The 27,037-nt window shown below is 39.2% G+C and overlaps 1 protein-coding gene across 1 annotated transcript in view; it reads left to right on the top strand.

The window, feature by feature from the left end:
* Window positions 1-27,037, top strand: part of LOC122811460 (proteasome subunit beta type-9-like) — a 203,749-nt gene that overhangs the window by 44,945 nt on the left and 131,767 nt on the right. The window contains exon 2 of the mRNA XM_044083314.1: window positions 2,566-2,633. Within this exon, the coding sequence (XP_043939249.1) occupies window positions 2,566-2,633 (68 nt within the window). The remainder of the gene's footprint in view (window positions 1-2,565; window positions 2,634-27,037) is intronic.

Here is a 27,037-nt window from a genome sequence, read left to right as displayed (position 1 = left end):
TAGATGTCTGCAAGTTGGGCACTGTCATAAATTCCCCTAGTGATGTGGACATTCTCCAAGAGGGTCTCACCCAAACAAATGACTGGTGCCATAAACTTGGCTTCAGACTGAATGCCAAAAATGCATCATCATCTCCTTTGGAGAGAGTGATGTCTCCACAAATTATCACATTAATAACAAGGTCCTGTGCACACAGTCAGTCGTGAGGGACCTAGGCACCCAGTTTAATAGCAAACTGACTTTTGACCACCATATTGCCTTCGTTGTATGGAAATATTTCTACAACGCCCACCTCATTAGTATGCCAGGGACAAGGAGGTCATAACTTCCTTGTATTCTTCCCTTGTAATTATTGAGTACAATGTCCCTTTCAGCATGTACCTCACAAAGCACATGCAGCAGCTGGGGAAACCACAAAGGTTCCACACCAGGAGAATCCAGGGCCTCAAACATATATCCTACATAGATAGGCTAAAAGCCCCGTCCCTCTACTCAGTCTCATACAGACTCCTCAGAGGTGATCTCTGTCTGGCATACAAAGCAATCTCAGACCCTGCCTTGATGGGACTGCTGCATATCCATAATTCTTGCTCCACTTGGGTTACCCACACATGCAAACTCAACCTGGTCTGTGACAACAATAGGACTTGTTGGCAGGACAGATTTGTTTCCAAGAGACTTCCCCTTCTGTGGAATAGACTCCCTGTCCATGTCAAGCAGAATACCTCATTAACCTTTTTTAAGTGCAACGTGGATAAATGGATGGCAAGCAGAAAATACACCCCTGGGATTCCACCTATGTCCCTGCTGGACAGGGACATTGGGTGCTGACTTGTCGGAATGTGGGATAAATTCTTGGCTAGGCTTGTAAGGGCCTCAGAGCCAATAGCCTAGTAACCTCCTGTGATCCTATGATCCTATTACCAAATACTCCATGATAAAGATAGAAATGCCTGGAAGTTTACCTTGGATATGAATCATACCACTGTAGTGGCTTCATCAGCAGAAAGAGGGAAATGTTAAGCTGTTCTGGTGGGATATGGCACCTCAGACATTCCGCTTTCATGTTCAACATTAGCTAGGTCTTCATCGCCATAATGCAGATGGTCTGTCAAGGACCCACAGCCCCCCCCCCCAAGTCAGCTTTAAAGCGGGGGGGGGGGTAAACATAGTGTGGTCATTCAACCAGAAAAATTGGATCAACAGATAGGTATATGGGCATACAATAGCTTGTGGATATCTGGTGAAAGGGAATACGTTTTTTATTTTATTTCCTTTATTTATTTGACATTTGTTTACTGGGAAAAACTGACCGGACATAAAGCCCTTTTTCAGCAGAGGCCGAGAGAGCAAAGCTCCAACATACAAGTAAAAAACAGTCATACATTATTAACAAGGGTTATACAGTTGTACATAATTTACAAATAATAGTAGTAGAAGTTCCCCAAGGTACATAACAAACATAGAAATAGATGAAATACCAAGTGGTATACAATCAATGACATGTTAAGGACAAGTTGACATTATACATATGCAATAGAACTGGGTGAAGTAAAGAATAGGAATTGGTACCTGTAAACCAAAATATCTGCAACCAGGTAATTACCTTTGGCTGCTTACTTGTGCCTTTTAAGTCTGGGGATTGTTGATTATGGAAGTCATTGAGAAAAAGAGTTTAGAAGGGTCTGGAGTATGTTTAGTTAAGGAGAGAAGAACTGAGGCCAGAACAACCAGTTCGGGCGGGGGGGGGGGGGGGTTGCCAGTGGAAGACCTGGTACCTTTGTGTTTGGACTGTTCAACTGGAAGTGTTGGTAAAAGACTGTATTTTGTTACCGGTGTTAATCATGGTGATAAGAGATTTTGAACTGTTTGCTTGGTGCTAAAGATTTTTGGTGACAGGAGTAGTTTGCTTAGAGGTGCATTTGTGACCTTCAGTTTTATAAGCTTTTTGTTTGCACTTTAGCACAGAGTTGAAGCTATCATTTCTTCTACCTGTCATAATAGTTTTTAATTTATCCTTGTTGGCAAAGGCAGCCTGATTTACAATCTGTTAATAAAAGCACTATTTAAAAAACAGTGGTGTGTCTCCTGCTTAAAATATCACACTCTGTATGCATATACACATATTTTATTTCACACACACACACACACACACACACACACACACACACACACACACACACACTCACTGATCTCTAATAGTAAATTGCGTAGCACCACCCTAGTGTGATGGGAAGTGCTAGTGGATAGGGATCTTTGAAAATTTCATAACTGTCCGTCTCAGCTTACAAAAGAAATACCAAATAAGTATTTCCTAGTGTGGCACAGCTTATTTAAAACAACCCCACTGAAAATGTTTGTTTTAAAGTTGGTAAAGAACTGAATATATTGCAGAGTTTTGTGTAATAGCTGTGCAGTCCTGCTTAAGAACTTATCAACATACTGTCTTTTTTATGGGATATTGTCTCTATATATTATATTAATGTATTAAGCTTCAATAATGGCATTACTCTGTTTAGAGTTGACAGTGTGTATTACAGTTTTTATAATTTGTGATATTTTTAGACAACCATTATTGCTGCAGAATTTGATGGAGGAGTGGTCATTGGCTCAGACTCAAGGGTGACAGCAGGGTAAGTGTATTCACAACATTTTCACTGTTATACAAAACAGCTGACATATAGTTAATGTATGTTATTAGTATTGCATTCCTTTGAGGAAGACTTTTTCCGATGTTAACAGTCTTACTGTGTATTTTTGGTGGAAATAAAAAAAATCAGTGAGTGTTTTAAAGTCTTGAGACTGATGCAATGCAGATATGAAAACTGAAAGTTTTTTAGACCGATACTGTTTGGCAGCCCTGTAGTATATAACCTGCAAGTCATTATGCACATGGAAAGCTGCATCATTTCTTAATTGGCCGTTACATAAAACATTGAAAAAAGTGAAGAGTTTGTGGAGAAGACTCTGTTGTCAAACTGCAACTGAAGATGTCACTGTTTGGATCAGTAAGGCAATATAACTGTACTAAGAATAAGGTGTAAAACTGGAATAAAAAATAAATGTGTGATGTAAGTAAAGGAGGATGGCAGGAAAGATGCCCCAGTGGTTCACTTCCAGTTGTAAGTTCAGTTTTAATTTTGCATTAAAACATATATTTTAAAATAAATTTATTTATGTAATATTTATTTTATTTATTGTAATTAACTAAAACACTTTGAGTTCACACAAAAATGCAAGCAATAGAAACTGCATGAAAAGCAAATGCAAGTAAATCAGTAAAACATTGTTGTTCTTCTTTCGGCTTTTCCCAGTTAGGGGTCGCCACAGCAGAACTCCAATCCAAAAATCAATAAAACAAAACATGCATATTTAGAGCTACTTAAAAAAGGCCTCAGTGCCATACACATTAAGTTGTAGATAGTGACTTCCTCAAGACTGGGACATAACAGGCAAAACGATGTCTGATTTTGTTTGCAAGTGCATCGAGACACTACTAGGCAGAGCCAGATCATGGTCAAATGAGACCCTAGGCAGGGTAATGAATTGGGCCTCCCCCCATCAGCAGCCCTCTCCTCTTTGAAAATGCATTGAAACTCACAATTCCTTCAAAACACACAAATTCAAATTCCTTGAAAATGCACCCCTGATGACTAAGTGAGCAGTCTGGTAGTTGTTGTAGAGGATGCAGGCTATTGTCTCCTGTAACTAAGGTACAGGGTTTGAGCCTGTTCTAGTTGAGCAAGTTAAGTAGCTTACATGCCATTCCTAATTAGGACATTTCACAGAAACACACACACACTCCTACTGAAGGAAAGAACAGCTTGCATGTTGTGTGGCAGCAGGTTCTGTAGCAGTTCCAACAAATTCTCAAGTTCTCTGTGTTTAAATCCCAAGTGCAGCAGGAAGTTCCAGTGTTTAAATCTTCTGTGCATGCATCTGTCGTACTAAAGGTGCATACACAGACACAGAGGGCATTCTTAAAGAAGAAATATCTTTTTTTTTTTATTGTTTAATTCAAAATTAAATGTTGTGGCAGCCCTTCAACCATCACCAAACCCCAGCCAGTGGGCCCTAGGCAACTGCCTGGGTGGCCTAGTGCTTGATCCAGCTGTGCTACTAGGTGGTCTTTGAATCATTAGAGCTGACAAAAGAGAATGTGAGACAGCAAAAGCTCTTTGAGTCTGATGGGAGCCAAACTGTAAGCAGTGAAATAAACGAGTTGTAGGACCTTGAATTTATATCTCATTGCTATGGGTAACTGCAGATACTAGAACACAGGGTGACATGATCCTTCTACACTATCCCACTCAGTATCCTGTCTGAGTTCTAAACACATTAAAGACAGTCAAGGGTGACATCATGAAGCCCAGGATGCACATCATTAAAAAATATGGGTTGAGATCAACACCTGAATTGCTGATGCAGGGTCGGGTGGAGGTATCAGATGCTTCATCTCTGAAATGTCCCTGTGAGGTAGGTAAGAGGCTTTAGTTACATCTGTCACCAGATCCTTAAGTAAGGTCATGTTGTCTAGAAGCACTCTTATGCCTTGATTTGAGCACAGTCTGTTCCAGAAGATCTGGCAGTATTGATGGCCAAACAGTAGTGTGCATGATTGTCAAATTTTGATTTATGGAAACAAAAAAAACTGAAACAATAGAAAATTAAACAAAGTACTTTCTTGCAAAATATACACAAAAATGAAAATGAATTGAAACCAATCTTTAAATGGAAAATCTTTACAAAAATATCAACAAAATCTAGTTTTGGAGATTCCCAAGAAATTTATAAAATTTGCCCAACAGATTTATAAGATAAATATACCTATAACACAGTAATGCATCCATTACTCACTTTACAGTAATGATAGCCCATTTAGAGAGATAAGTCCTTAAACAGTCTATAGCAGGTCAGTACAAATGCAGTCTCAGTTTCAGGGAAAGTCCATTAATATTTGACATAGGAGCTTTCAAACAGGTTCCTGTCCAGTAAAAACCCCTCTCTTAAACATAGTAGAAATATTATTAACATAAGTTGCTAAGCTGTCACTAACTACTAGCATAGTTCCACCTGCCTTCAACCACTCTGTCATTATTCCAGTACCTAAAATAAAGTCACCCACCAAGCTTAAATGTTACAGACTGATGTCAAATCTCTGCCCCATCACAAAGATCTTCAGAGAATTAATATACCAGCAGTAATTTAAACACATAAACAGCCATGGTCTTCTATGTGAGCAGCAACATGATTTCAAATAGTCTTTTAGTACTCTGACTGCATTACTGTCTGCCACTGATAACATATACAGTAATATCATTGAATGCATCATTAATTCTTGAATGCTTGTTGATATGACTTGGGCATTTGAGACAATGAATCTTTGTATAATCCTAGAGAAACTATTAAAACTCGACTTTGAGGAAAACTGTATTTTGTTTCAAAAACTACATACAGTATTGATCCTTTCAAATCTACAGTATTAATAAGCTATCTAGAATGATTAGACTTAATACTGGAGTACCTCAAGGCTCAGTATTAGGTTCTCTCCTGTTCTGTATAGATGTTCTTCATGTTTCACTGTTGCAGTCATCACATTTGGGTTATCCCTGCCAAGGTAGTCCTCGGCCGGCCCGAATACCAGCGACTTAGTATTTCTGTGTCGGTTGCTGTCGCTTGAGACCTGACGTCAGGTCGTCAGTAGTATAAAGTAAGGCAGCCGATGCCATTACATCAGTCTTTCTTGCTGTGGAGCCCGAAGCAGAAGCAGTTCGCACGAGTGCCGGTTGGCCACTACCTGAGTTTTCGTCTACCAAATTGAAGTTGAAGTCTTCTAAAGCTAAGTACACCGTTGTGGATCCTTTTTTCTTGCACTAACCGATGTCAGAAAAAGTTAATAATTGTCTTGCCTGTGGAAAGCAAATAGCATACCGAGACTTCCATTCTTACTGTGTCACTTGTTTAGGCCCAGACCACGATGTCCCCCGCTGTCGCTTCTGTACTTTGCTCAACACCAGAACTATCCATCGTCAGGCCCTTATTGTAGCCATATATTTTTGCTTACAGACCTCGAATTCCGATATGGCTTCGGTATGCCATCCAACATCAGATCTTTTGAAAAAACATAAAGATAAAGACAGAGACAGACCACACAGGTCCAAACCTACCAACGATGCTTCCATTAAGCTAGTCGTCAGTTCTCCAGTACTCAGTAAGGTGCTTTTCCAGCCCCTGATGCCTGCTTCTGTGGATTCGCAGGGCCCTACCGAGACCCTTTCGGAGTCCGGCATGCCACAAAATTCTTCTTTGACTAAGGATCTTGTGGTTGTCTCTACCTTGGATGGGTCTGGAGCTGCTGAGCAGGCACCAGCTTCCAAGGAAGTCCTCCGCACTACCAATTCTTGACACAAACCGACATCTTCTTTCACGACTACTGTTCTTTCAAAAATGATCGAGTTTCTTAGGCCCAGAGTGCGAACCACACCCAAGAAACCAACGCCCCACTCTCGGGCGCCTGCTACCTTGCCTCATTCTCATATGCTTAAAATGGTGGAAGACCTTATCATGCTGATCAGGGGAAGCCAAGCTACCCCCTCCAAAAGGAAAAGGGATCTGTTCCCTGTAGTTTTGTCTGAACAAGTGTCAGATGAATCTGATGCATCTGAATATGAAGACATGCAACCCCTCTCCACTTATGAGGATTCTGATGCAGAGGATTCCATTCCTTCAGCCTCTCCCTCAGATGATTTTTCCTTTGGAGAAACCCTGCATGCCTTAAGAGAGCATTTCCAATGGGAGAGTCAAGACTACCCTCAGTCTAAAAAGAAACTCCGGGAATTCCTAGACCTTCCACAACAAAGACCCTTGGCCATCCCCCCAGTCCTGGATGTTGTGGAGGATGTTTTCCTCGAAGCCAGCTTGACTCCTGATGCCCTCCCTCCTGCTCCCAGAAAACCAGACAGGTACTATAGGGTCCCTGACTCACACAAATATATTTTTAAAAATCCTACTACTGACCCTGAGGTCATGTCTCAAAGGGCCTCAAGGGATTAAAGCAACCTCTGCTAAGAATCCCACCCCCTCAGACAGGGATTCCCAAGCATTGGACAGATGGGGTAAAAAAGTATACACCTCAGCTACTTTTGCTATCAGGGCACTAACTTGTCAGTTCCATATGCTGAAATTTCAGCAACATACCTTGGAACTCCTTAAACAAAAAATGTTTTCCTTTCCTGCTTGGGCAGAATCTAAAGAATTACAAGAGTTAATGCATTCTGCAAGTCAGATAACTAAACACACCTTGCACTGTGGTTTTGATGCCCTAGAAGCTTCTTGCAGGGCAGCAGTCACTGGATCTGTCATTAGAAGGCATGCATGGCTTAAGGAACAGCCCCTGTCAGACCATGTCAAATCTAAATTGTTGGATGCCCCCTTGCACAAAGGTAGTTAAGTTTATTTGGCACTAAGGCAGAAGAGGTCTTAAAAAAGATGGAAGAAAAAACAAAAATCTATGCAAACAGTTAAGGATTTCTTGCAGGTCCAGCCCCCTAGGTTCAGCAGGCATAGTCTCTCCAAATACTGGTCCTTTCCTGTTCCCAGTAAACCAGCCCAGCCTAGGCCCCGTGGAAACAGACCCCTCAGATAGCAGCCACAGGGAGTGCAGAGATCTAAGCAGTGGACTACCTCCACTTCAAATATAGGGAGTTCTAAGCCACCCTTTATGGTAAAAACTCACAATGACTCACCTCCTCCACCACCTCCCTCTACCTACCGTCACTTGCCCCTAGGAGGAAAACTCTCCTTTCGCTCAAGCACCTGGGCCACCATTACCAAGGACCACTGGGTTCTGAACATTGTGGCTCAGGGGTACAAATTTTCCTTCCACACCCTTCCAACCCCAAAAGGGTTCCCATATCTACCACCAAATCAGTGGGCAGAGGTTCAAAAGCAAATCCTTTCCCTGCTCTCTATGAAGGCAGTAGAGCACATTCCTGCAGAACAGATAGGCCAAGGTTTTTACTTCAGACTTTTTCTGGTGCCCAGAAAAGAGGGCACCTGGCACCCCATCCTCTATCTATCCATCCTAAACTCCTTCCTGGTGATCCCAAAATTCAAAATGCTCACCCTCCAGCAGCTGCTACCCATGCTCTCCAAGGACGCTTGGCTAGCCCCCCCCTAGATCTAAAATAGACATACCTCCACATTCCTATCAGGGAATTATGCAGGAAATATCTCCGCTTCAGGGCAGGATCTCAACACTTTCAGTTCTCTGTCTCCGCTTCCCTTTGGTTTATCTACTGCTCCTAGAGTTTTCACAAAATGTCTGGCTCCGGCCATTGCCTTTTACAGATAAAGAAATATTCAGATTTACCCATATTTAGATGACTGCCTTTTTCAAGCAGACAGCCAGGAAAAGCTGCTCAAGCACCTGGCCTTTGTAAAGACCCTACTAACCTCCCTAGGGTACACAATCAACAAAAAGAAATCCAAACAGGTGCCCACCTAAAGGATAATCTTCCTGGGGCAAGTCTGGACATGGCATCACAGATGACATATCTTACACCAGAGAAACAAATTTTCCTGACAGCCTACTTCTCTAAACTAGCCACCAGTCCCCAGCTATCTGCAAGGAAGATCCTGCAAGCTATGGAGTTCATGGCATCTTGCATTCTACTCATTCCATATGCCAGACTGCATATGAGGAAACTTCAGTGGTACCTAAAGAGCCTTTGGTGTCAACACTCTCAAGACATGGAAACTCTTCTACCTATAATTCCTTGCCTCTTCTACCTATAAAACCTTGGCCTCCTTGCCTTTAGGGGAGCGCACAAATAGTCCTTTTTAGGACTCACACATAGCAAAAGAACCGAAGATCTGTTCAACAAGAAGGACAACGGAGATCGACACCACCGCGGAACACCGAAGGACTCAACAGCAGCTCTTCCCAGAGCCCATTGTGTCCATACACAAAACAGCTCTTTTCAGAGCTCACGTGGATCTGCACCTTACACCAAACAGCTCTTTCAGAGCTCACAGTACACCAAACAGCTCTTCTCAGAGCTCACAGAGATCTGCAAAAGCTCTGGTAACAGCAACCAGAGACACATTGAAGAATAAAACAAAAAAGTTCTTATTAGAGCTACCACCAACACCCGAACGGGCATTCAAAACACAAACCGGCCCTTCTCAGAGCTCACAGAAATCTGTATCAGCTTCGGTAAGACCAGCTGAAGGCACAGACACAGCTTCACTGAACCAAAAAAAACAGTTCTTTTTAGAACGACCACATTTGCCCGAAAGTGCATTTAAAGCACAAAACAGCTCTTCTCAGAGCTCATAGAGATCTGTAACAGCTCTATATAGAACTCCAGCTGCCCACAGGGCTAAAACAGCTCTTTTTAGAGATAGCTCCCCACCGACTACACGTCGAAATCTGTTCACCATTTAGGATCAAGAGTGAAAGGCTTTGTAAAATTGGTTATTCCTTCCCTCTGGGCAGGCATCACTCAGGATCGAAAACCCAAGAGGTCCACACCTATTTTTCTGGTTTTATTGCCTCAGAAAAGATTTCCTTTGGTGGGCAACAGCATGCTCCCACAACAAGGGACTGCCTTTCTCCCCACCCCCTGCTGCCCAGACCCTCACCATAGATGCATCAGACTATGCTTGGGGTGCACGCCTGGACGGCAGGTGCATATAGGGCCTTTGGAGCCCACAGCAAATCCCTCAGCATCAGTCAAAAAGAGATGATGGCTGTGCAGCACGCCTTGATAACTTTCAAGCCCCTTCTCTTTCCAGGGGCTCTCCTGATCAAAACAGGCAACACCAATGTGATGTGGTACATCAATAAGCAGGGAGGGACTCACTCCTACCCCCTATGCAGACTGGCCATGACCCTTTGGCACACAGCCTCTGCCATGCAATTACACCTGTTAGCACAATTCCTACCAGGCTCTCTCAACTCTCTGGCAGACAAATTAAGCATAAATCTTCTGGACCCACATGAGTGCCAGCTCAACAGAAGTACCTTCACCCTAATAACTCAGAAATGGGGAACCCCGAAGGTCAAACTCTTTGCCTCCCACACCAACCATTAGCTCAGCAAAGAGCATTCTGCACCAAGGAGCATCACTGCATGGCTTGGAAAGTGGATGCCCTGTCCTTCCCCTGGGTTAGTCTGTCGGTCTGTGCCTTTCCTCCACTACCTCTCATCCCCAGGGTACTGCTCAGAATAAGGGAGGGAAAACCAAGGACGATTCTTATAGCTCCAGACTGACCCCGGCAGCATTGGTATCCCTTGCTGCGCAGCCTGTCCCCGCTGCCTCCATGGCATCTTCCTCAGATTCCAAACCTCCTGACCCAGAGGGAAGGGGAATTCATGCATCCTCAATTGCAGATACTCACTTTGGCAGCTTGACTTATTCCCTAACCCTGAACCAATCTACCAACCTCAGTAAACAGGTTCTGGAGGTTATCTGTGAAGCCAGACGCCCTAGCACCAGAAAGTTTTATGCTGATAAATGGAAAAGGTTCTGCACCTGGATCCAGGCTAAGGGAGCCAGTACAGCACAGCCCTCCCTCCCTCTCATCCTGGATTACTTAGCTGACCTACTACACAGTGGCTTCTCTTTTTTCTGTATAAAAATTCATGCCTCTGCTATTTCTGCTCATTTTCCCACTGAGCAGCCCCTTTTCCTCATACTCTTTGATCAAACAGTTCCTAGAGGGGCTAGTAACTTGAGACCACCCAGAAGGGCACCATTACCAGCTTGGGACCTTAACTTTGTATTGGAAAAGCTCACCCTGCCCCCTTTCAAACCAGCTTCTTCTGCAGAGCTAAAATTTCTCTCCTGGAAGACTGCATTCCTTCTGGCCATCACTTCAGCCAGAAGAGTCTCTGAGCTGCAAGCACTGATGGCTGTGGAACCCTTCATAATCTTCCATGTAGACAGGGTATCCCTCAGAACTAATCCATCCTTCATGCCCAGGGTGGTGTCCTGTGTGGCTCTCAACCAATCCATTCATTTGCCCACCTTTTTCCCTAATCCCCAAAATGAGGGGAAAAGGATTCTGCACTCTCTAGATGTGCACAGACAGCTCAGATTCTGTCTAGACAGGGCTAAATCCTTCAGAAAGTCTGATCAGTTGCTGGTTAGCTTTGCTACATGGGGGCAGAAGGTAAAGTCATCTCCAAACAAACCATTTCCAAATGGATAGCACACTGCATCCATTCTGCTACAAACAGTCACTCCCACCATCCATTCGCACCACCTCTAACCAGTACATGTTCAAAAAATCTCTTCATACACATCTAAAGTCGCAATGGGATTGTTCTTGCTCCCACCCCTCATAAATATAAGATATCTTATCCTCCTTTTACGCTTATGATACTTAACTTTTCCTAACAAGCTTATGTTCCTTTGAATAACTACTCTGTAATGTAAAACAACGTTACTGTCTCAGCATATTTACTTCACATTAATCCTTATTAGATTGCATTGTTTTGAATGCTTCATGAATTTTTGAGCTCAAATGTTTCATCTTTACTTTTGTATAATTATTATTAGCAATCTTTTGTATGTACCTAATCTGTCTGTGTTGGAGCTTTTCTCCCCAGGACTCCATTGAAAACGGGTTCTTTTGGCCCAATGGACTATCCTGGTAAACCAACTGCAAATAAATAAATAAATAAATAAATAAAGTATGGAAAGCCTCCTCCCAAGGGGGTCAGGACAGACTCCACCAGAGCAGCCTCCATCTCTGCAGCTTTCTTCAGAGGAGTCCCCACCAGGGACATCCTGGAGGCTACCACCTGGACATCTGTTCACACTAATATCAAGCATTACCACCTGCCTCTCTTCTCCAAATCCAGGGCAGGGTTTCCTCTGCAGTCTTGCAGGGCATCCTAGCCAGCCCCTAGTTTCCTTGACTGCCTCCACCCATTTCCTCAGCTTTGGGAATCAACCCAAATGTGATGACTGCAACAGTGAAACATGAAGAACATAGTACATTTGGGTACACTTACCATAAATGTAGATGTTTGAGTGTATTCACTGTTGCAGTCCTGGTTTCCCTCCCTCCATCCCCCTTTCTTCTCTTTCCTTACAAGGGCCATATTTGTATTTATTTTCCACTGGTGAGGTTCTTCCACCAGAACCTGGCTCCCATTTGAGGGCTCCTGACAGGTTAGGGCAAGAAAAACTGATGTAATGGCATCAGCTGCCTTACTTTATACTACTGATGACCTGGTGTCAGTCCTCAAGTGACAGCAACCGACACAGAAATACTAAGTCGTTGGTATTCGGGCTGGCCAAGGGCTACCTTGGCAGGAATAACCCAAATGTGATGACTGCAACATGAGATTAAAAAAAACATATTTTTGGCTCCTTTAAGAAGGATGTTAATTGTCATTGTTAATCATAATACATGTTGTAAATAAGGAAGTTCTATCACAGTGTAAAGTCTCTACTGTAATACTGTATAAACCTTTTGTCTTTGATATGTATGTGTATATGTAGGTACACACATGTATATATTATTATTACTATATATATATATATATTTACTGTTACTGTTTGTGTATAATACCTGCATCTGTGTGCCCTACTACTGTCAATCAACCACTATGTAACTGGAATAATTATTCTACATTGATTTATTTTCCTGTTTGAGCAGTTGTACTTAAGTTGTGACTGAAAAGGGACAGTAGACCCAGCTTACTTATCCAGTTGTCTAAACGAAAAAAATACAGATAAATAAGTAAATAAATAAATATATTTGAGATGCAGACCTGTTTCAAGGCCCATTGAGTAGTAATGCAAAAGCCAAGCTTTCTAAGCAGACTTAGAAAATGTTTAAATAAGTCAAGTATTAGTGAATTTGGAGATTAGCAAGTGAGCTATTTTATATTATTTGTAATAGAGGTGGGTTACAGCTGGAAGGTAATAAACAGTTTTCTTTATCCTGTTCAAAGTAGGAAGCCACGTTAGAATACTGTTCTTTGAAAGTATAATATGAAATAGCTTAAGAAGTGCCAAAAAAGGATTGGTTAACTTGAGGCCTCTTAGTATTGTTGGCACTGAGAATTTGTAGTAAAGTACTACAGTTGATTGAGCCATATAAATGTTAGCATGTCGGTATGCATTGTTTAAAAATAATTTTGTAATAGGTTGACATGAAGAATTTATAAAAAGGAAAATTCTAGAAAAGCATTCATTTTCATTGCAGAATAAAAAATTGTAATACTTTCCATCTGATTAAATCTTGCTGAGATGTATTCCAACATTTGCTAATGTTAGGTTGGTTATAATGTTAGCTGTTTTAAGAGACGTTTATACTCGGATACATCAAGGTAGTAATCAATATCTGAAATATCAAAAAGGTTAATATGACTATAGTTATCACCGAGGGGAAACAAAATAGTTTTATTAAGGTTAAGCTTATAGTTTTAATACAAACAAAATGTTTCATTAAATGAAAGGATTTTAGAATGTTGTTATGGATGAAATGAAAGTAAATATCAATATCCTCAGAAAAAAACCTTGAAGGTTATAAAGAATACATTTAATTTAGTAAAGTAAGTGATAGGAAGAAATCTTAAATAAACAAGTAAAGGTTCAACATATTAATTAAGCAAGTAAAGAAAGAAGGGATGGCCCTGACAAATACCATTCTTGATTACAATGTGATATTAGAGACGCTGTTAATACAAAGTTTAACTGATGGGTGACATGAAGAGCACAACTGAGATTAGTACTATTTCTCAGGGAAGCAAAATTTATGCCTGGTATAAAAACAACACTGAAAACTCATACACTTGAAAGTTTTTGCTACATTAGTTGCAGGAGTCAATTATGGATCTGGTAATTTATCCTTTAGAGTTGCTAAAGGGATGGTTTGATCAATGGTTTGTCTTTGGCAGAGAAATCCTAACTGCAACAGGGAAACTCATAATAAAAAAAAAATCTTTAACCTGTTGGTAAACGCTGATGCAAATATTTAATTTCTAGGTTGATCAAAGCAAGTGAACAATGACTGTTTAGGTTAAAGAGCAGTCTGTATCAGGCTTGTGAATGAATGAACGTCTTTTTTGATTAAAATGTAAATTTTAGCATCCAATTATATGAAATAAATATTTTAATTTATTGCCAAAGCAATACATAACAAATATATAAAAATGTAACCTACTGTTAATGTACTGCAACAGGGTGCAGTGATGTAGCCATAAATGAGGCCGTGGCTGTGCATACTAAAAGGCAACCAGCTAGAATAACAGCAAGGCTACAACTAAACCAGTTGTCAGACCAGCACGTAATAGATGGATACCATCTAGACAGACAACTGGTGCAGTCGGTCTGCAGCATGTGTACCCCACATGTCTGTGCAGACCCTGTGATGAAACTCCGTCCCCCTTGAAACCAAAGTGTGTCACAGCCTGGGTGTATTTGCATGTGTGACTCTCCAGGGTCAGATGTTGATGATGTGGGAGTAGCAGCAAGGTAGATGACTACATGCACTTTCCATCCGAAACCAGTTTGATTTATACTCATTTTTATATGTAGTTTATACTACATTTGATTTATATTTATTCTGCATATGTAGTTTATACTACATTTAAATAAAGGCTCCTTGGTGCTACAGCTGCTGGATTTACTGTGTTTTGGAATCTGTTTGAATTGAGTCCTTGCAGCCGCCATACTTGCAGAGGCCGTTTCTTTTGGTTTCCTGTGTTGGTTGTTCCTTTGCTGTGGGCCTGTAACACCAGGGACATTTTTTCGTTTTGTAATGGTTTTTGGATTTTGTCAGTTCATTACATCCACTCTACAGCCTATTTTGTTTGGAACATTGATGGTTCGACATTTTGGATAAGCAATTGGATTATCACCATTTGGACATGGACCATTGCTATTTGTGGTTTCAGTATGTTTCCTCAAGTTAACGGAATCACAGTCTAATCACAAACTGAGTTTTCTTTTGGATTGGCTCTGTACATTGGATATACTTCACCATATTGCCAGTAACTTTTATATTTTATATATCATTCTGACCTTGTTTTTCATTGTAGGAATTTCTACAATCAACGGGTTGGACTATCATTATCATATACAATGTTTACTTTTTTTCTACATGTTCAGTACTGGATGCGAACATTTAAGTTCATTATGCTGGGGAAATCATTTCAAATATACAACGGCTATATGGCTTACTTTTTTCTGGCATCTGTTTTTTTGATTAACCTGGCTTTCAAGAGAATTCCGCTAATATTATTTCAACTGTGTGTTGTGTTTGATTGTACTTTTGATCCTGTTTTCGACCAGACCATATGCAGTTAGGGGGTTATTACTTTTAAAAGACCCCGTTTCAGTCAGTAGCACACATTATTATTCTTGGGTGGTTCCACGGCTTTAATAACGTTGCATCCATTATTTCATTTTTGTGTCATCTATTGGACATTCTTGGACATTGAAAGAATATTGTGTTTATTATTATACGTGTATAGTTCAATTACATCAGAATTATGCTTGTTATGTAACTATATGTTTTTTGTTTAAGACTAATCTTGATTGTTCATTTATATCAGTGAGCTATTGGGGGCAACACATTTTTTGAGTGTTATAACTTATTTGACTTTGCGTCTGGTAGAAACATAACATGGCATTTGTGATCTTTGCATTTTTTATGTGTTCTTGGGTTTGCAATTTACATCATAGTTGGTTAATATCTTTAATGAGGGCTTTTAGGGCTGTACATTATTGATAATTTAGCCCATACATATATACTTTTTATGACTTTTTTCACTGCAGGGACATTAAGTTGTAGTTCACAACTTTATAGTGGTATCATTACCTGGTTATACACAAACTCGTTATATTTTTTATTTTGTCTTTCTCCACTTGCTACTACAGTTACATTTTAGGTGTTCTTACATCTATATTGTGGCTAGACAATTTGTCATGACATTTTCCCAATTGTTTTTCCATTCAGACATTATCTGAATAGATATTGTTTTTCATTGATACTATTTGGTTGTTGGTTGGGATCCCAATCCCGGGGGTGTAGTGTTCCTCGGCCTTCTTTTCTCTCTTTTTTTTCTCACTTGGGGGACTACACCAGAAGTGCTCTTGTTATCAGGTTTATTTATTCTTATTTTTTCAGGTTCTTCACAGCCTTCATAATATTAGGATCTATTTGACTCGTGACATACAATTATCACTTTTATTGTGCATGACTCTGACTCAGCTGGAACTTAGATTTTAACACAACGATAGTCGGTGATTGGCTGTTATTGTCTAATCTAACTTGTGCATAGGCCTAGACTCCTTTGTCTGCAGACTAGATTATATATTTTTGCTACGTAACTCAATAATACATATGATTTATGTATGGCCTATGTTTACTGTTTGATCCCAGGCTGATATTGTCATTGTTCTGGCTACTTTTGAGAGCAATTGATCTGTGTTATTGGTGATATATTTTGTATGTGCTTTATTTTTGGCCAAGTTATGTATTGCTTGGTTTCCTTTTTTTATAACTATATTTTCTGTTTGGCTGTGAACAACCATGGATATGTGTCAACTTTTACGTGGCTTGGCCTCTGACTGTGATGATTTGGCCATTTTTGGCTTAAACCCTGATAATTCTGGGGAACTTGGGTGTTCTATCTCACCTTCTGAGGATACCTGTGAGGCATTATTCTCACAACTTAATAAGAGCATGCGGACATTGTGCAGTAATGTCTGGCACTGTAAATTATTTAAGGCGTATTTGGCTAAGAACATTACCCCCCTGTGGTCTAAGGATATACACCCAACCATTAGTAAATAATCCTGATGAGATTTTGTTAAAAGAATGGGCTGATGCTCAGCATAAGGCCCCAATGAGCTTTGTCCATATTTTGATTGCACACTATGAACGTACTATTGATTCTGACATTGGCAAAGTCATCAAATTGGGTGAGGAACTCAATAAATTTGATGGCCAACCTGGTTATAATTCTGGCTTTAAAACTTTAACTAATGATTTATTAGAGTTGGAACAACAACTAAAGGACAGAAAAAGGAAGAAATTCCTTAGGGACCTGTCTGACTATGAATGTGGGGTCCCATTTACCAAGGACAAGTCCAAGCGGGTTAGGTTTTCACAGCAATCACAAAATACAATTAGGAGGAAACGCCCACGCTGTGTTCTTAAAAAGGCACCATCCTCTGGGCCTGAATCCACTGGGGATGAGTCTTCATCCAGTTACGAACCAAATGCATCTGGTGTTACAGGCTCACCAGCTCACAAACGCTCCAACAACATTGTCCCTTTAGGCCCAAATGGAGAAGGGGTGGGAGGAAACACAAGCAGGGTAGACGATCTGCAGACCCTGATACAGTTGATCACCAAGAAACAATACATGTTTGTAATATTTCTTCCTATACCCTCTCTGATGTCGAACTTAAGGTATTGAATAAAGGCCTTTCATATATCCCTGTTTTTTTTTTGTCTCTGAGGACAGTTTGGTGGATGATGTTTTGAGTTTTTGTAGAAAATTAAATTTGAAATTGTTTTTTCAGGATAATGAAACTAGTGTTTCAGCACAAGAATTTAGATATCATAGCTCAACATTTATGCCACCTATGAATCATACTGTATCTCTGTTTCAGAAATCCGTTCTTAAGGATTTGCATTTTCATGCCAAAGACAGTAGGTTAAAACCTAACAATACAACCAGGGAGGAAATGGAGGCGATTTCAAATATGGCTAATAGTCATCAACTTGTCATACTTATGGCTGACAAGGGGGGAGCTGTTGTGTTGCAGGATTGTGCACAATATGACATGGAGGCTAAAAGACAACTTTTGGATGCTAAATATTACTCACACTTGGTTAATGACCCCACCCAGTCATTCAAAAAGAAGATTGACAAATTCTTGCTTTCAGCTAAAGATGAGGGCATAATCAGTCAAAATACTTTACGACATCTCACTGTAGATGAACCAGCCCTGCAATACATATATTTTTGCCAAAAATTCATAAGGATGTTAACAACCTTCCTGGTAGACTGATTGTTGCAGGTAGAAAATCATTAACTGAACCTCTCTCTATATATTTAACCAGATATCTTAAGCCCCTTCTCAAATGGGTACGTTCTGGTATCCAAGATACCACGGAATTTTTAAGGGTAATTTCTCATACACAATTGGAACCAGGTTGGTCTCTGTGCACTCTTGATGTTAAAGCTCTATATACGAATATCCCTTATTGGGCTGTCATTGATGCACTTGAATATTGGTTAACATTATCAGAACTATATCCACCTGGTTTCAACACTTTTCTTTTCATTCTTTGTGAACGTACTCTTACCAAGAATGTCTTTTTTATCAAGATGAATGTTATCTTCAAAATAAGGGTACTGCTATGGGGGCTTCTTTTGCCCCCGCTGATTTATTTGTGGCTTATTTTGAGGATCACATAATCTATGATCGCTCTCACAACCTTTACCTTGATGAAATAGACATCTGGAGGAGATATTTGGATAACTGCTGGATGGTGTGGAGGTCTGATGTTGAATACCTACATGAGTTTGTCAACTATCTCAACGAGAATAAATGGGGTATTGAGTTTGCAGTCAATTATGACCTTAATAATATCATGTTTTTGGATGTTAGTATTACCAGGAACATGGATCATACTTTGTCCACCACGGTACATCGCAAATTCCCCCAATATAATTCACTTCTCCACACCTCCAGCTTTCATCCTCCTCACATGTGTTGTGATATTCCAAAATCCCAATTTATACATGGTAAATGTATCTGTTCTGATGAACAGGCTTACAGTTTTTACAAGCATGATCTTATCACCATATTCAAGGATAGGGGATATGATACTGGTTCCATATATAATGCTGCACGCCATGTTGATGGCTTAGAGAGGTCAAACTTGCTACAATATAAGCACAAAAACTCTACTGATGATTCAGTCATTCATTTTCTGATTATTTATCGCCACAACACTAATTCATAGTGTTCATCATCATTGGAATATTTTGTTGGCTGACTCTACATTATCTACAATTCTACCATCTAGATGCCCTTTCACTTACAAGAAAAGCAGAAATTTGGGGTCTCTCTTTAACCACTATAAACATTTTTTACCATCCAAATTGCCCTTATCACAAACCACCCTTTTAGGTGATAGATTAGTTGGTTGTTTCCCTTGTGGACATTGTTCCTTCTGTACCAAACTCATCAAATCCACCTCTTTTAGCAGTAAAAACACCAGACAGGTTTTTGATATAGGTTTTTTTGCCAACTGCCAATCTGATTGGGTTGTGTATCTTGCTACATGTCACTGTTCATCCTTTCATGTGGGACAAACTTCCCATCCAGTTAAATTTAGAATGGGTGAACATTTTAGTGAGATCAGACATCACAAACTAACCAATGCACTTTACAAACATACTTTGGTACATCAAAGTGCGTCATTTAATTTCATTATTATTGACAAAATCACTGCACATAGATCAAACAAAATGGGCTGGCATGATGTACTAAACAGGAAAGAAAAAAAGTGGCTCATGAAACTTGGTGGTTTATTGCCCCCTGGTCTTAACGAGCACTTATGATTATTTATCATGTGACTTTATGTGTGTATTATATAAGTGGGTATTGCATTTGTTTTCTTTACACTGATGAAGGCATTCTTAATTTTGCCGAAACCAGTTTGATTTATACTTATTTTTATATGTAGTTTATACTACATTTGATTTATATTTATTCTGCATATGTAGTTTATACTACATTTAAATAAAGGATCCTTGGTGCTACAGCTGCTGGATTTACTGTGTTTTGGAATCTGTTTGAATTGAGTCCTTGCAGCCGCCATACTTGCAGAGGCCATTTCTTTTGGCCACAGCAGATGGGCCAGCAGTTAAACTCTGTGCAGGTTGGGCCATAGACAGTGATTCTCAATGCCCAGTAGTTGTTCTATGGACAGGTGGCCTGCCTCTCCCAGGTTGCAGTCTGCTGAGCACAGTCAGGGAATGCAGAATCCTGCTGGGAGTACAACACTGCTTCAGTACTGTAGAGGCCAGGGTTTCCACAGTCCATGCCACAGCCAGCAGACTCTCATTCCGAGTGATCAGTGCAGCCATACTCTCACAGTATCTGTACTGTTGTCCTTCTTGCATGACATGTAGCTCGTATGCCACACAATCTGTGTTACAGGCAAGTGCACGGACATTTGAAAGATGCCATAACTGTGACCTTTCATTTGCCTGCAGCAGGAGGCAGACATGCTCTGACATCTGGTCATATACAACATCTGCTCACCTATGTGTACTGCAATGCCCTTTTCTTGGTTGTTGTGTGGAAGTGCTAGCAGTAGTGTTCTCAACTGTGGTGTGTTGGTCAACGGCCTCACCCTGTTCAACATCCACTGTGGTAGCATCCTCTGAATGGCTAGACAAGTGGACCTCCACATATCAGGCTACATCTGCTGCAACATCTCTGTCAACCTCATGGATGGAATCTCCAACCAACTCAAGGTCCTGTGTGCCAGGGGCCATACTACTATGCTGAGACACATTTTGGACATCATCATGATAACTGGATGGATTGCTGCAGGATACAGATAGTTGATGTGCTATGATATACAAAGACATAGATCAGGACAGTATGTCAACATCACATGATGGATATCATCAAAGACGTGTGGCACATATATCAACTGCAGTGTTACAAATAATAATTACATGTGACCAAAATAACCCAACAAGGGCATACACTAATAATACAAAATAAAAAAACGAAAAGTGCAAACTTTAAAACCACTTTACCACCAGAAAGTGGAATAAATTCTCTCAGAAACTAAGCACTTTCACCAACCTCTTTGGCTTCATCAGAGTTAATGAGAGCAAATCACATAAACAAATAAATATACATTTAAATTTCACATCAACCAATCATTGTTCCCCACCAGTATCCTCCCACCTATATTTAAATAAACATTCACACATCCTAATATATATAAAACTTATACATATAAAATACATAAACTACCCCAATATGTTAATAAATAAATACTTTATGCCATTGTTATACATAATATCTAAATACATTATGCTTTTTGTTTAAGAATGGGCATAATATATATATTGTCATTTAGGCCTGGGGGTGTAGTTGCATTTAGCCTTACTTGCCAAAAATATTCTTTCTTTTCCACCCCCAGCCTATCATTTCCACCTCTATCATTAACACCAATTTTATCTATAACAAAAAAGATGAATTTTTTTAAAATTCTAACAACTTTTGCTATGAACATATAGAGTATTGTGTTCATCTTTATTCTTTATAGCTCTAATGTGTTCTGATATTCTGTCCTTTAATCTATGGACAGTTTTGCCCACGTAGAAGCCTGAACCACGTTGCAATGTAAACCACCATAGAAGTGGTACAACAGCATCTACCTGGGCATGCTGTTGTTCTCTTATATCCAGAAAGAGAAACATAAGACCCATCATTGATAAATTTACAATTTCTGCACATCCCACATTTGTACATTAAGGATTTATGCTTTTGTACTTTTGGTCTTTCTAGAAGATTTTTTTATATTTTTCCCTTTACTAAAGACCACTTTAGGAGACCTTCCTAACTTCTTTTTATTATCCTCAGAAATACACAAATGCCATATCCTATTTATTGTCTCAGTAATATCAGATGCTTGATTATTGTACCTCAATATAAGTACCTCACTTTCTAACTTTTGTTTTTGTTTTTGTCCTTTAAATTAATTTCCCCATAATATAGGTGGAAACCTTGTATTTCTATTATTTATTACTTCATTCCGTATTTTTAGGAGCAATTTCAGAGGGTACCCCCTCTCAAGGAACATCCCTATTAATTTATACATCTCATCTTGATATAACTCATTGTCACTCACTAGCCGAGACAATCTAACCATCTGGCCTTTTACCACACTTTTTTTTTTTAAAAAAAGGGTGACAACTCTCAAAATGTAACAGGGAGTTACTCTATGTCTCCTTTCTATATATATTGCTCTGTAAGCCCACCTCTGTTTTACTGATTTTAATATCTAAAAAATTCACGTTTGCGTGCCAGTGGCTAGTAAATCTAAAAAAGGGGGTAGTTTGATTCAAATATTCAACAAATGTATATGCATCATTTTCACTTCCTTTCCAAATGGTAAGAATATCATCTAAGAATTTGTTGTATAACTCAATTTTATCCTTAAATGCAGACTGAAAAATAAATAAGTATTCCCAATAATATTATGCCAAATTTGCAAAACCTGGAGCACATCTAGCTCCCATAGCAACTCCATATTTCTGATGGAACAGTTCACCTTCAAATAAAATAAAATTATTTTTAGTACAATTTCCATCAAGTCCACCAAGACATTAATTGTTGTCATTTCTACTTTCCTACTTTTGTATAAACTTCCCCTAAAGTATACCAATCCTTCACCATGTGGGATGGTAGTATACAAGTTTTCTACATCAATAGTAAGAAATGAAAATTCTTCAGTCATATTCACATGTTTTAAACGTTTTAAACAATGCCATGAGTCTCTAAGGATATGTGCTATTTCCCTTATAACTTCCTAAGTCCCCAAGTCCACATATGCAGCTAAAGGTTCAGTCTTTGAACCTGCTGCCGCAACAATTGGTCTAAACGGGGGATTATACAGATTTTCTGTGGATCTTGGGGATACCAAAGATAACAGGGATTCTTGGGTAATCTACCTTAAGGAAATTGAACTCTTTCTCATTACTGGAAGAGTGCACCCATCAAATATAAATCAATTTTGTTGTAGGCAATATATATTTCATTCCTTGATATATTAATATATACACTTGTATCATTTAACAGTTGTTGCATCTTCGAAACATAATCAGTTTGAGTCATTATCTCTGACCCCCCCCCCCCCACACCTTTATCGGGCTTCATTATTCTAAGTATTCCATTATTCACTAACTCAAATAAAACACTTCTTTTTCTGAACTTAAATTGTCCACACCATTATTATTTGTTTTTAAAACACACTTTTTTCTTCTGAACTTAAATTGTCCACACCATTATTTTTTGTTTTTAAAACATTCCTTAATTCATATGCACATTTTCTTTCAAACATGGTAATCTCTGTTACTTACACAAACATCTTGTGGGATTGCAGTCACTTCGTTTTTATCTAGAAAATGCATTTTCATATTCAACTTTCTTGTATATAACTTCAAATTAGTAAATAAATCAACACTGTCCAGTCTAAATGAAGGGACAAAAGAAATACATTTACTTAGCACTTTATGATGTACTTCATCAACTCCTGAAAAGTTATAGATGGTAAAACCATTTTTTGTTACAGTATCACATTGCATATTATCGCAGTTGTAATCAGCATCAATTTCACTTACATTTTCAACATTTACACTGTTTTCGCATATACAATAAACTGCATTGTTAAATGAGTCCAGTTGGCCCACATACTCAGACCTTATAATATCACATTGCATATTATCGCACTTATAATCAGCATCAATTAAATCTTCACTTACATTTTCAACATTTATGCTGTTTTCACATACACAATAAACTGCATTGTTAAATGAGTCCAATTGGCCCGAATATCCAGGCCTTACATATAACTTATCTTTTTCATTTATCACAGAGGCATACATTAATACCTCCTGTTCCTTTTCCATTGTTTGCCCCTGTTGAAATGCTGTTGGGGCTAATAATAAGTCCCATATTGTTGATTCTTGTAGTTCTGTTAGTTTCTGTTTTAACAGTCTCTCGGACCTCCTCAGTTGTGGAGCATTAAAAAAACACCCTTGTTGTTTTCCGCCCTTATATCTGTTACTGGGGCTCGTTCCCCTTTATTAACATGCATATCAGTCCCATTGCCAACAGTTTTTCCTACAGGGTAGGTCCTTTTATTTTTAGAATCATTTAAATCACGGGTCAGTTTTTTAGACTTCACCTCCACATTTTTCTTAACAAATACATCTATATTATTAATAACTTTACGATAACTATTTAAGTGATCATTAAACAATAAATCACTAACAATTGCCTGGTTCATGCTAATAAGTTATTTTTCCAACATTTTTAACTTACTTGCGTTGTTCTTAAAAGAGGAAGAGAAAGAATATTGTTGGCAAGTAAGGCTAAATGCAACTACACCCCCAGGTCTAAATGACACTATATCTATTATGCCCATTCTTAAACAAAAAGCGGAATGTATTTAGATATTATGTATAACAATGGTATAAAGTATTTATTTATTAACATATTGGGGTACTTTATGTATTTTTATATGTATTAGTTTTATATATATTAGGATGTGTGAATGTTTATTTAAATATAGGTGGGAGGATATTGTGATGTCATTCACAAATTATGAGATTGGTTGATGTAAAATTCAAATGTATATTTGTTTGTGTGATTTGCCCTCATTAACACTGATGAAACCAAAGAGGTTGGTGAAAGCGCTTAGTTTCTGAGATAATTTATTCCACTTTCTGGTGGTAATAAAGTGGTTTTAAAGTTTGCACTTTTCATTTTTTATTTTGTGTTAATAATTACATGAGGTCTACTCTATGTATGTTTCGCAGATTCTACATAAAGTATATAATCTGTTTACATGGCCAACATACAGGACATATGTGATGAATAAAAAAAAGACACCTGCCAGCAACTCATGGAAAGATGGTGGTGTTGAATAGGGATGAACTTCAACTAGTATAGGGGAAAAAAGCAGCATTAATGTCTCATAAATCATTAACCACGGTTAAAACATACGGAATGTATGACATACACATACCACTTGTATGTGCACTCGATGACATTGATGCAGATTGATCTAGGAATGATAAGAAGGACACAGTATTAATGGAGATCAACTACAGGATTAACAGCAAGGACAAGTATGAAACATACTTAATAGCATATCACTGACAGACTCCAACTTTGGAGAGTTTTTGGAGTGTACTGTGGATCCTGCAGTGGGAAAGTAAAGAGAAAGACAGTATGGCCATGTATTTAGCAGAAAGACCACTGACAGCATCACATATACAACACAGTAACATCAGCTGCAAATACTCACATGAAGGATATTGCAGCTGTACAGCAGATGGGTCTGTATTAACAAATGTTGACTTAAATGTCAGTGTCATGTGTGTTACATATTGTTGAAAGCTATTTTGCTATAATATACCTGGTCTGTCTGCACTTGAAAATGCATGGCTTCCATCCTCTACTAGATGTATCTGTAGTGTACAATGGTTAGGAACGACATCAGTGCCATGCAGTGAGGTTGAGGTACTAACAAGGTAGTGTTCACAGTAACAGTATAGAGGCACTCACCTACTGATCCCTGGTTTAGTCCCGAAGTAGGTGGACCTATGAATATTAATGCAAATACCATTAAGATGTTTGGACTGCTCTGTCTGTACTTCAGTTGTATCACTACATGTCATTAGACCTACATTCATCATTCTCACCCTTTGTTGATGTGTGTGCATGGATCAACTCTGCTTCCCTAAATCAAAAACAGCAAAGCATGAATATGCATGCTACAGCAGTATGCAGTGATTGTCTCAATAAACAGTCTTGTAATGGAAAGAAAGACATACATGTTCAACATGGAACTCCAGCTTCAATCCTACCACTAGGGATGCATCACTCCCCCCTTGCTGTATGCAGTGAGGACAGAAATATTGTGACATCATTGGGGGGGTGGGTCTGTCATAACATTTCACTCTGTTGGCTGCACGAATGATCATGTTTGAGCAGCATCATCTACAGGCTTCACAGGATCGGTTGTGGCTTCCACCTGCATTGGTCCTTGGTGAGGTCCATCTAGATTTCATCAAACGGTATGACCTGAACAGTCTAAGGAGTTTCATTCCATGTTGGTGGAGAACATCAATTATGATGTCATTTTCCAGGGGAAGAAGTTGTCACCCATAGGATGGTTGGCCATCTGAAAGACAGTGATACACATGCAATAATATTCATGTTTAAGCACATTTATGCATGTAATTTTATGAACAGCATATGTCAGCATAAACAGTATGCATTCCTGTGTGATGAAAATGCCTGTATAACACCATGTTGGCTGTTGGTGAAGCACCCACCAAGAGGAGAAAACGCTGAGAGAAGAAAGGAGCCACTTTTGAGATTTTAAGCATTTTTCCTCTGTTTATTTGCTAAGTTTTTCTGCATAGCCACCTATTTTGAGCATTTTCTGGCTTGTTAAACTTGATTTCTGCATTAGTAACTGTATTTAGAGAACAACCTAGAGCTGTTTACTGAATTTCCTGTTTGCACTTATTTTTAAAATCGTTTTTTTCTCAAAACTTGCATTTTATCTGTCTTTGGCCTAGCACTCTTGTGTGGGGTCATTTACTGCACTGTTATAACTTGTTGATACTTGTGAACCTCTGCTATCTGTGAAAAACAAAAACAAAAAAAATCTTGCTTTTTTCCCACTTTTCTGAGATTTAAAAAAGTTCAGTTACAGGCTTGCTGTTCTTGAACTGTTTGTAAGTTTCTTGGAGGCCATTTTTGCTTGGGCTAAAGGGAAGTCTCTCTGTTGATCAGTGGCAGTGAAAACATTGAGCAGCCTGCCTGCCCCTGTGGGAGTGGTTACTGACTTGAAACTGTAGTTTTATTGGCCATTTTGGGTCAATTCCAAACTCCTTCATCTTCCTCTCTTAAAACCCTCTTTTTGAGCGGTTTTGCGTTTTTGTGCATAGCGCAACAGCAGCGCGCCTAATTGGGTTTAAACTATTCCTGGCTCCACAAAGTCTGCTCTTCACTTTTTCCCTTAGAACTGCTCTATCTCTCAATTTAAACACCATATTCTCATTCTAAGGCCTTTCACTGGTCCAATTAAGTAATCCTACAAGTTAGCACTATTAAACCATAAGCAGTACTTACTCTTATACTCTCTACGATTACCCTGTCCTCTATTGGTCCGTCTTAAATTCAGTTTCCCTATATTACTCTAGCACGTCCAAAGGTCAGTC

This window comes from Protopterus annectens, chromosome 9.part0, assembly GCF_019279795.1.
Source record: "Protopterus annectens isolate FY-2018-M chromosome 9.part0, PAN1.0, whole genome shotgun sequence".
NCBI classification, from domain to species: domain Eukaryota; kingdom Metazoa; phylum Chordata; order Ceratodontiformes; family Protopteridae; genus Protopterus; species Protopterus annectens.
Note: the sequence above shows the minus strand (reverse complement) of the source record. Positions and strands in the feature narration are given on the sequence as shown.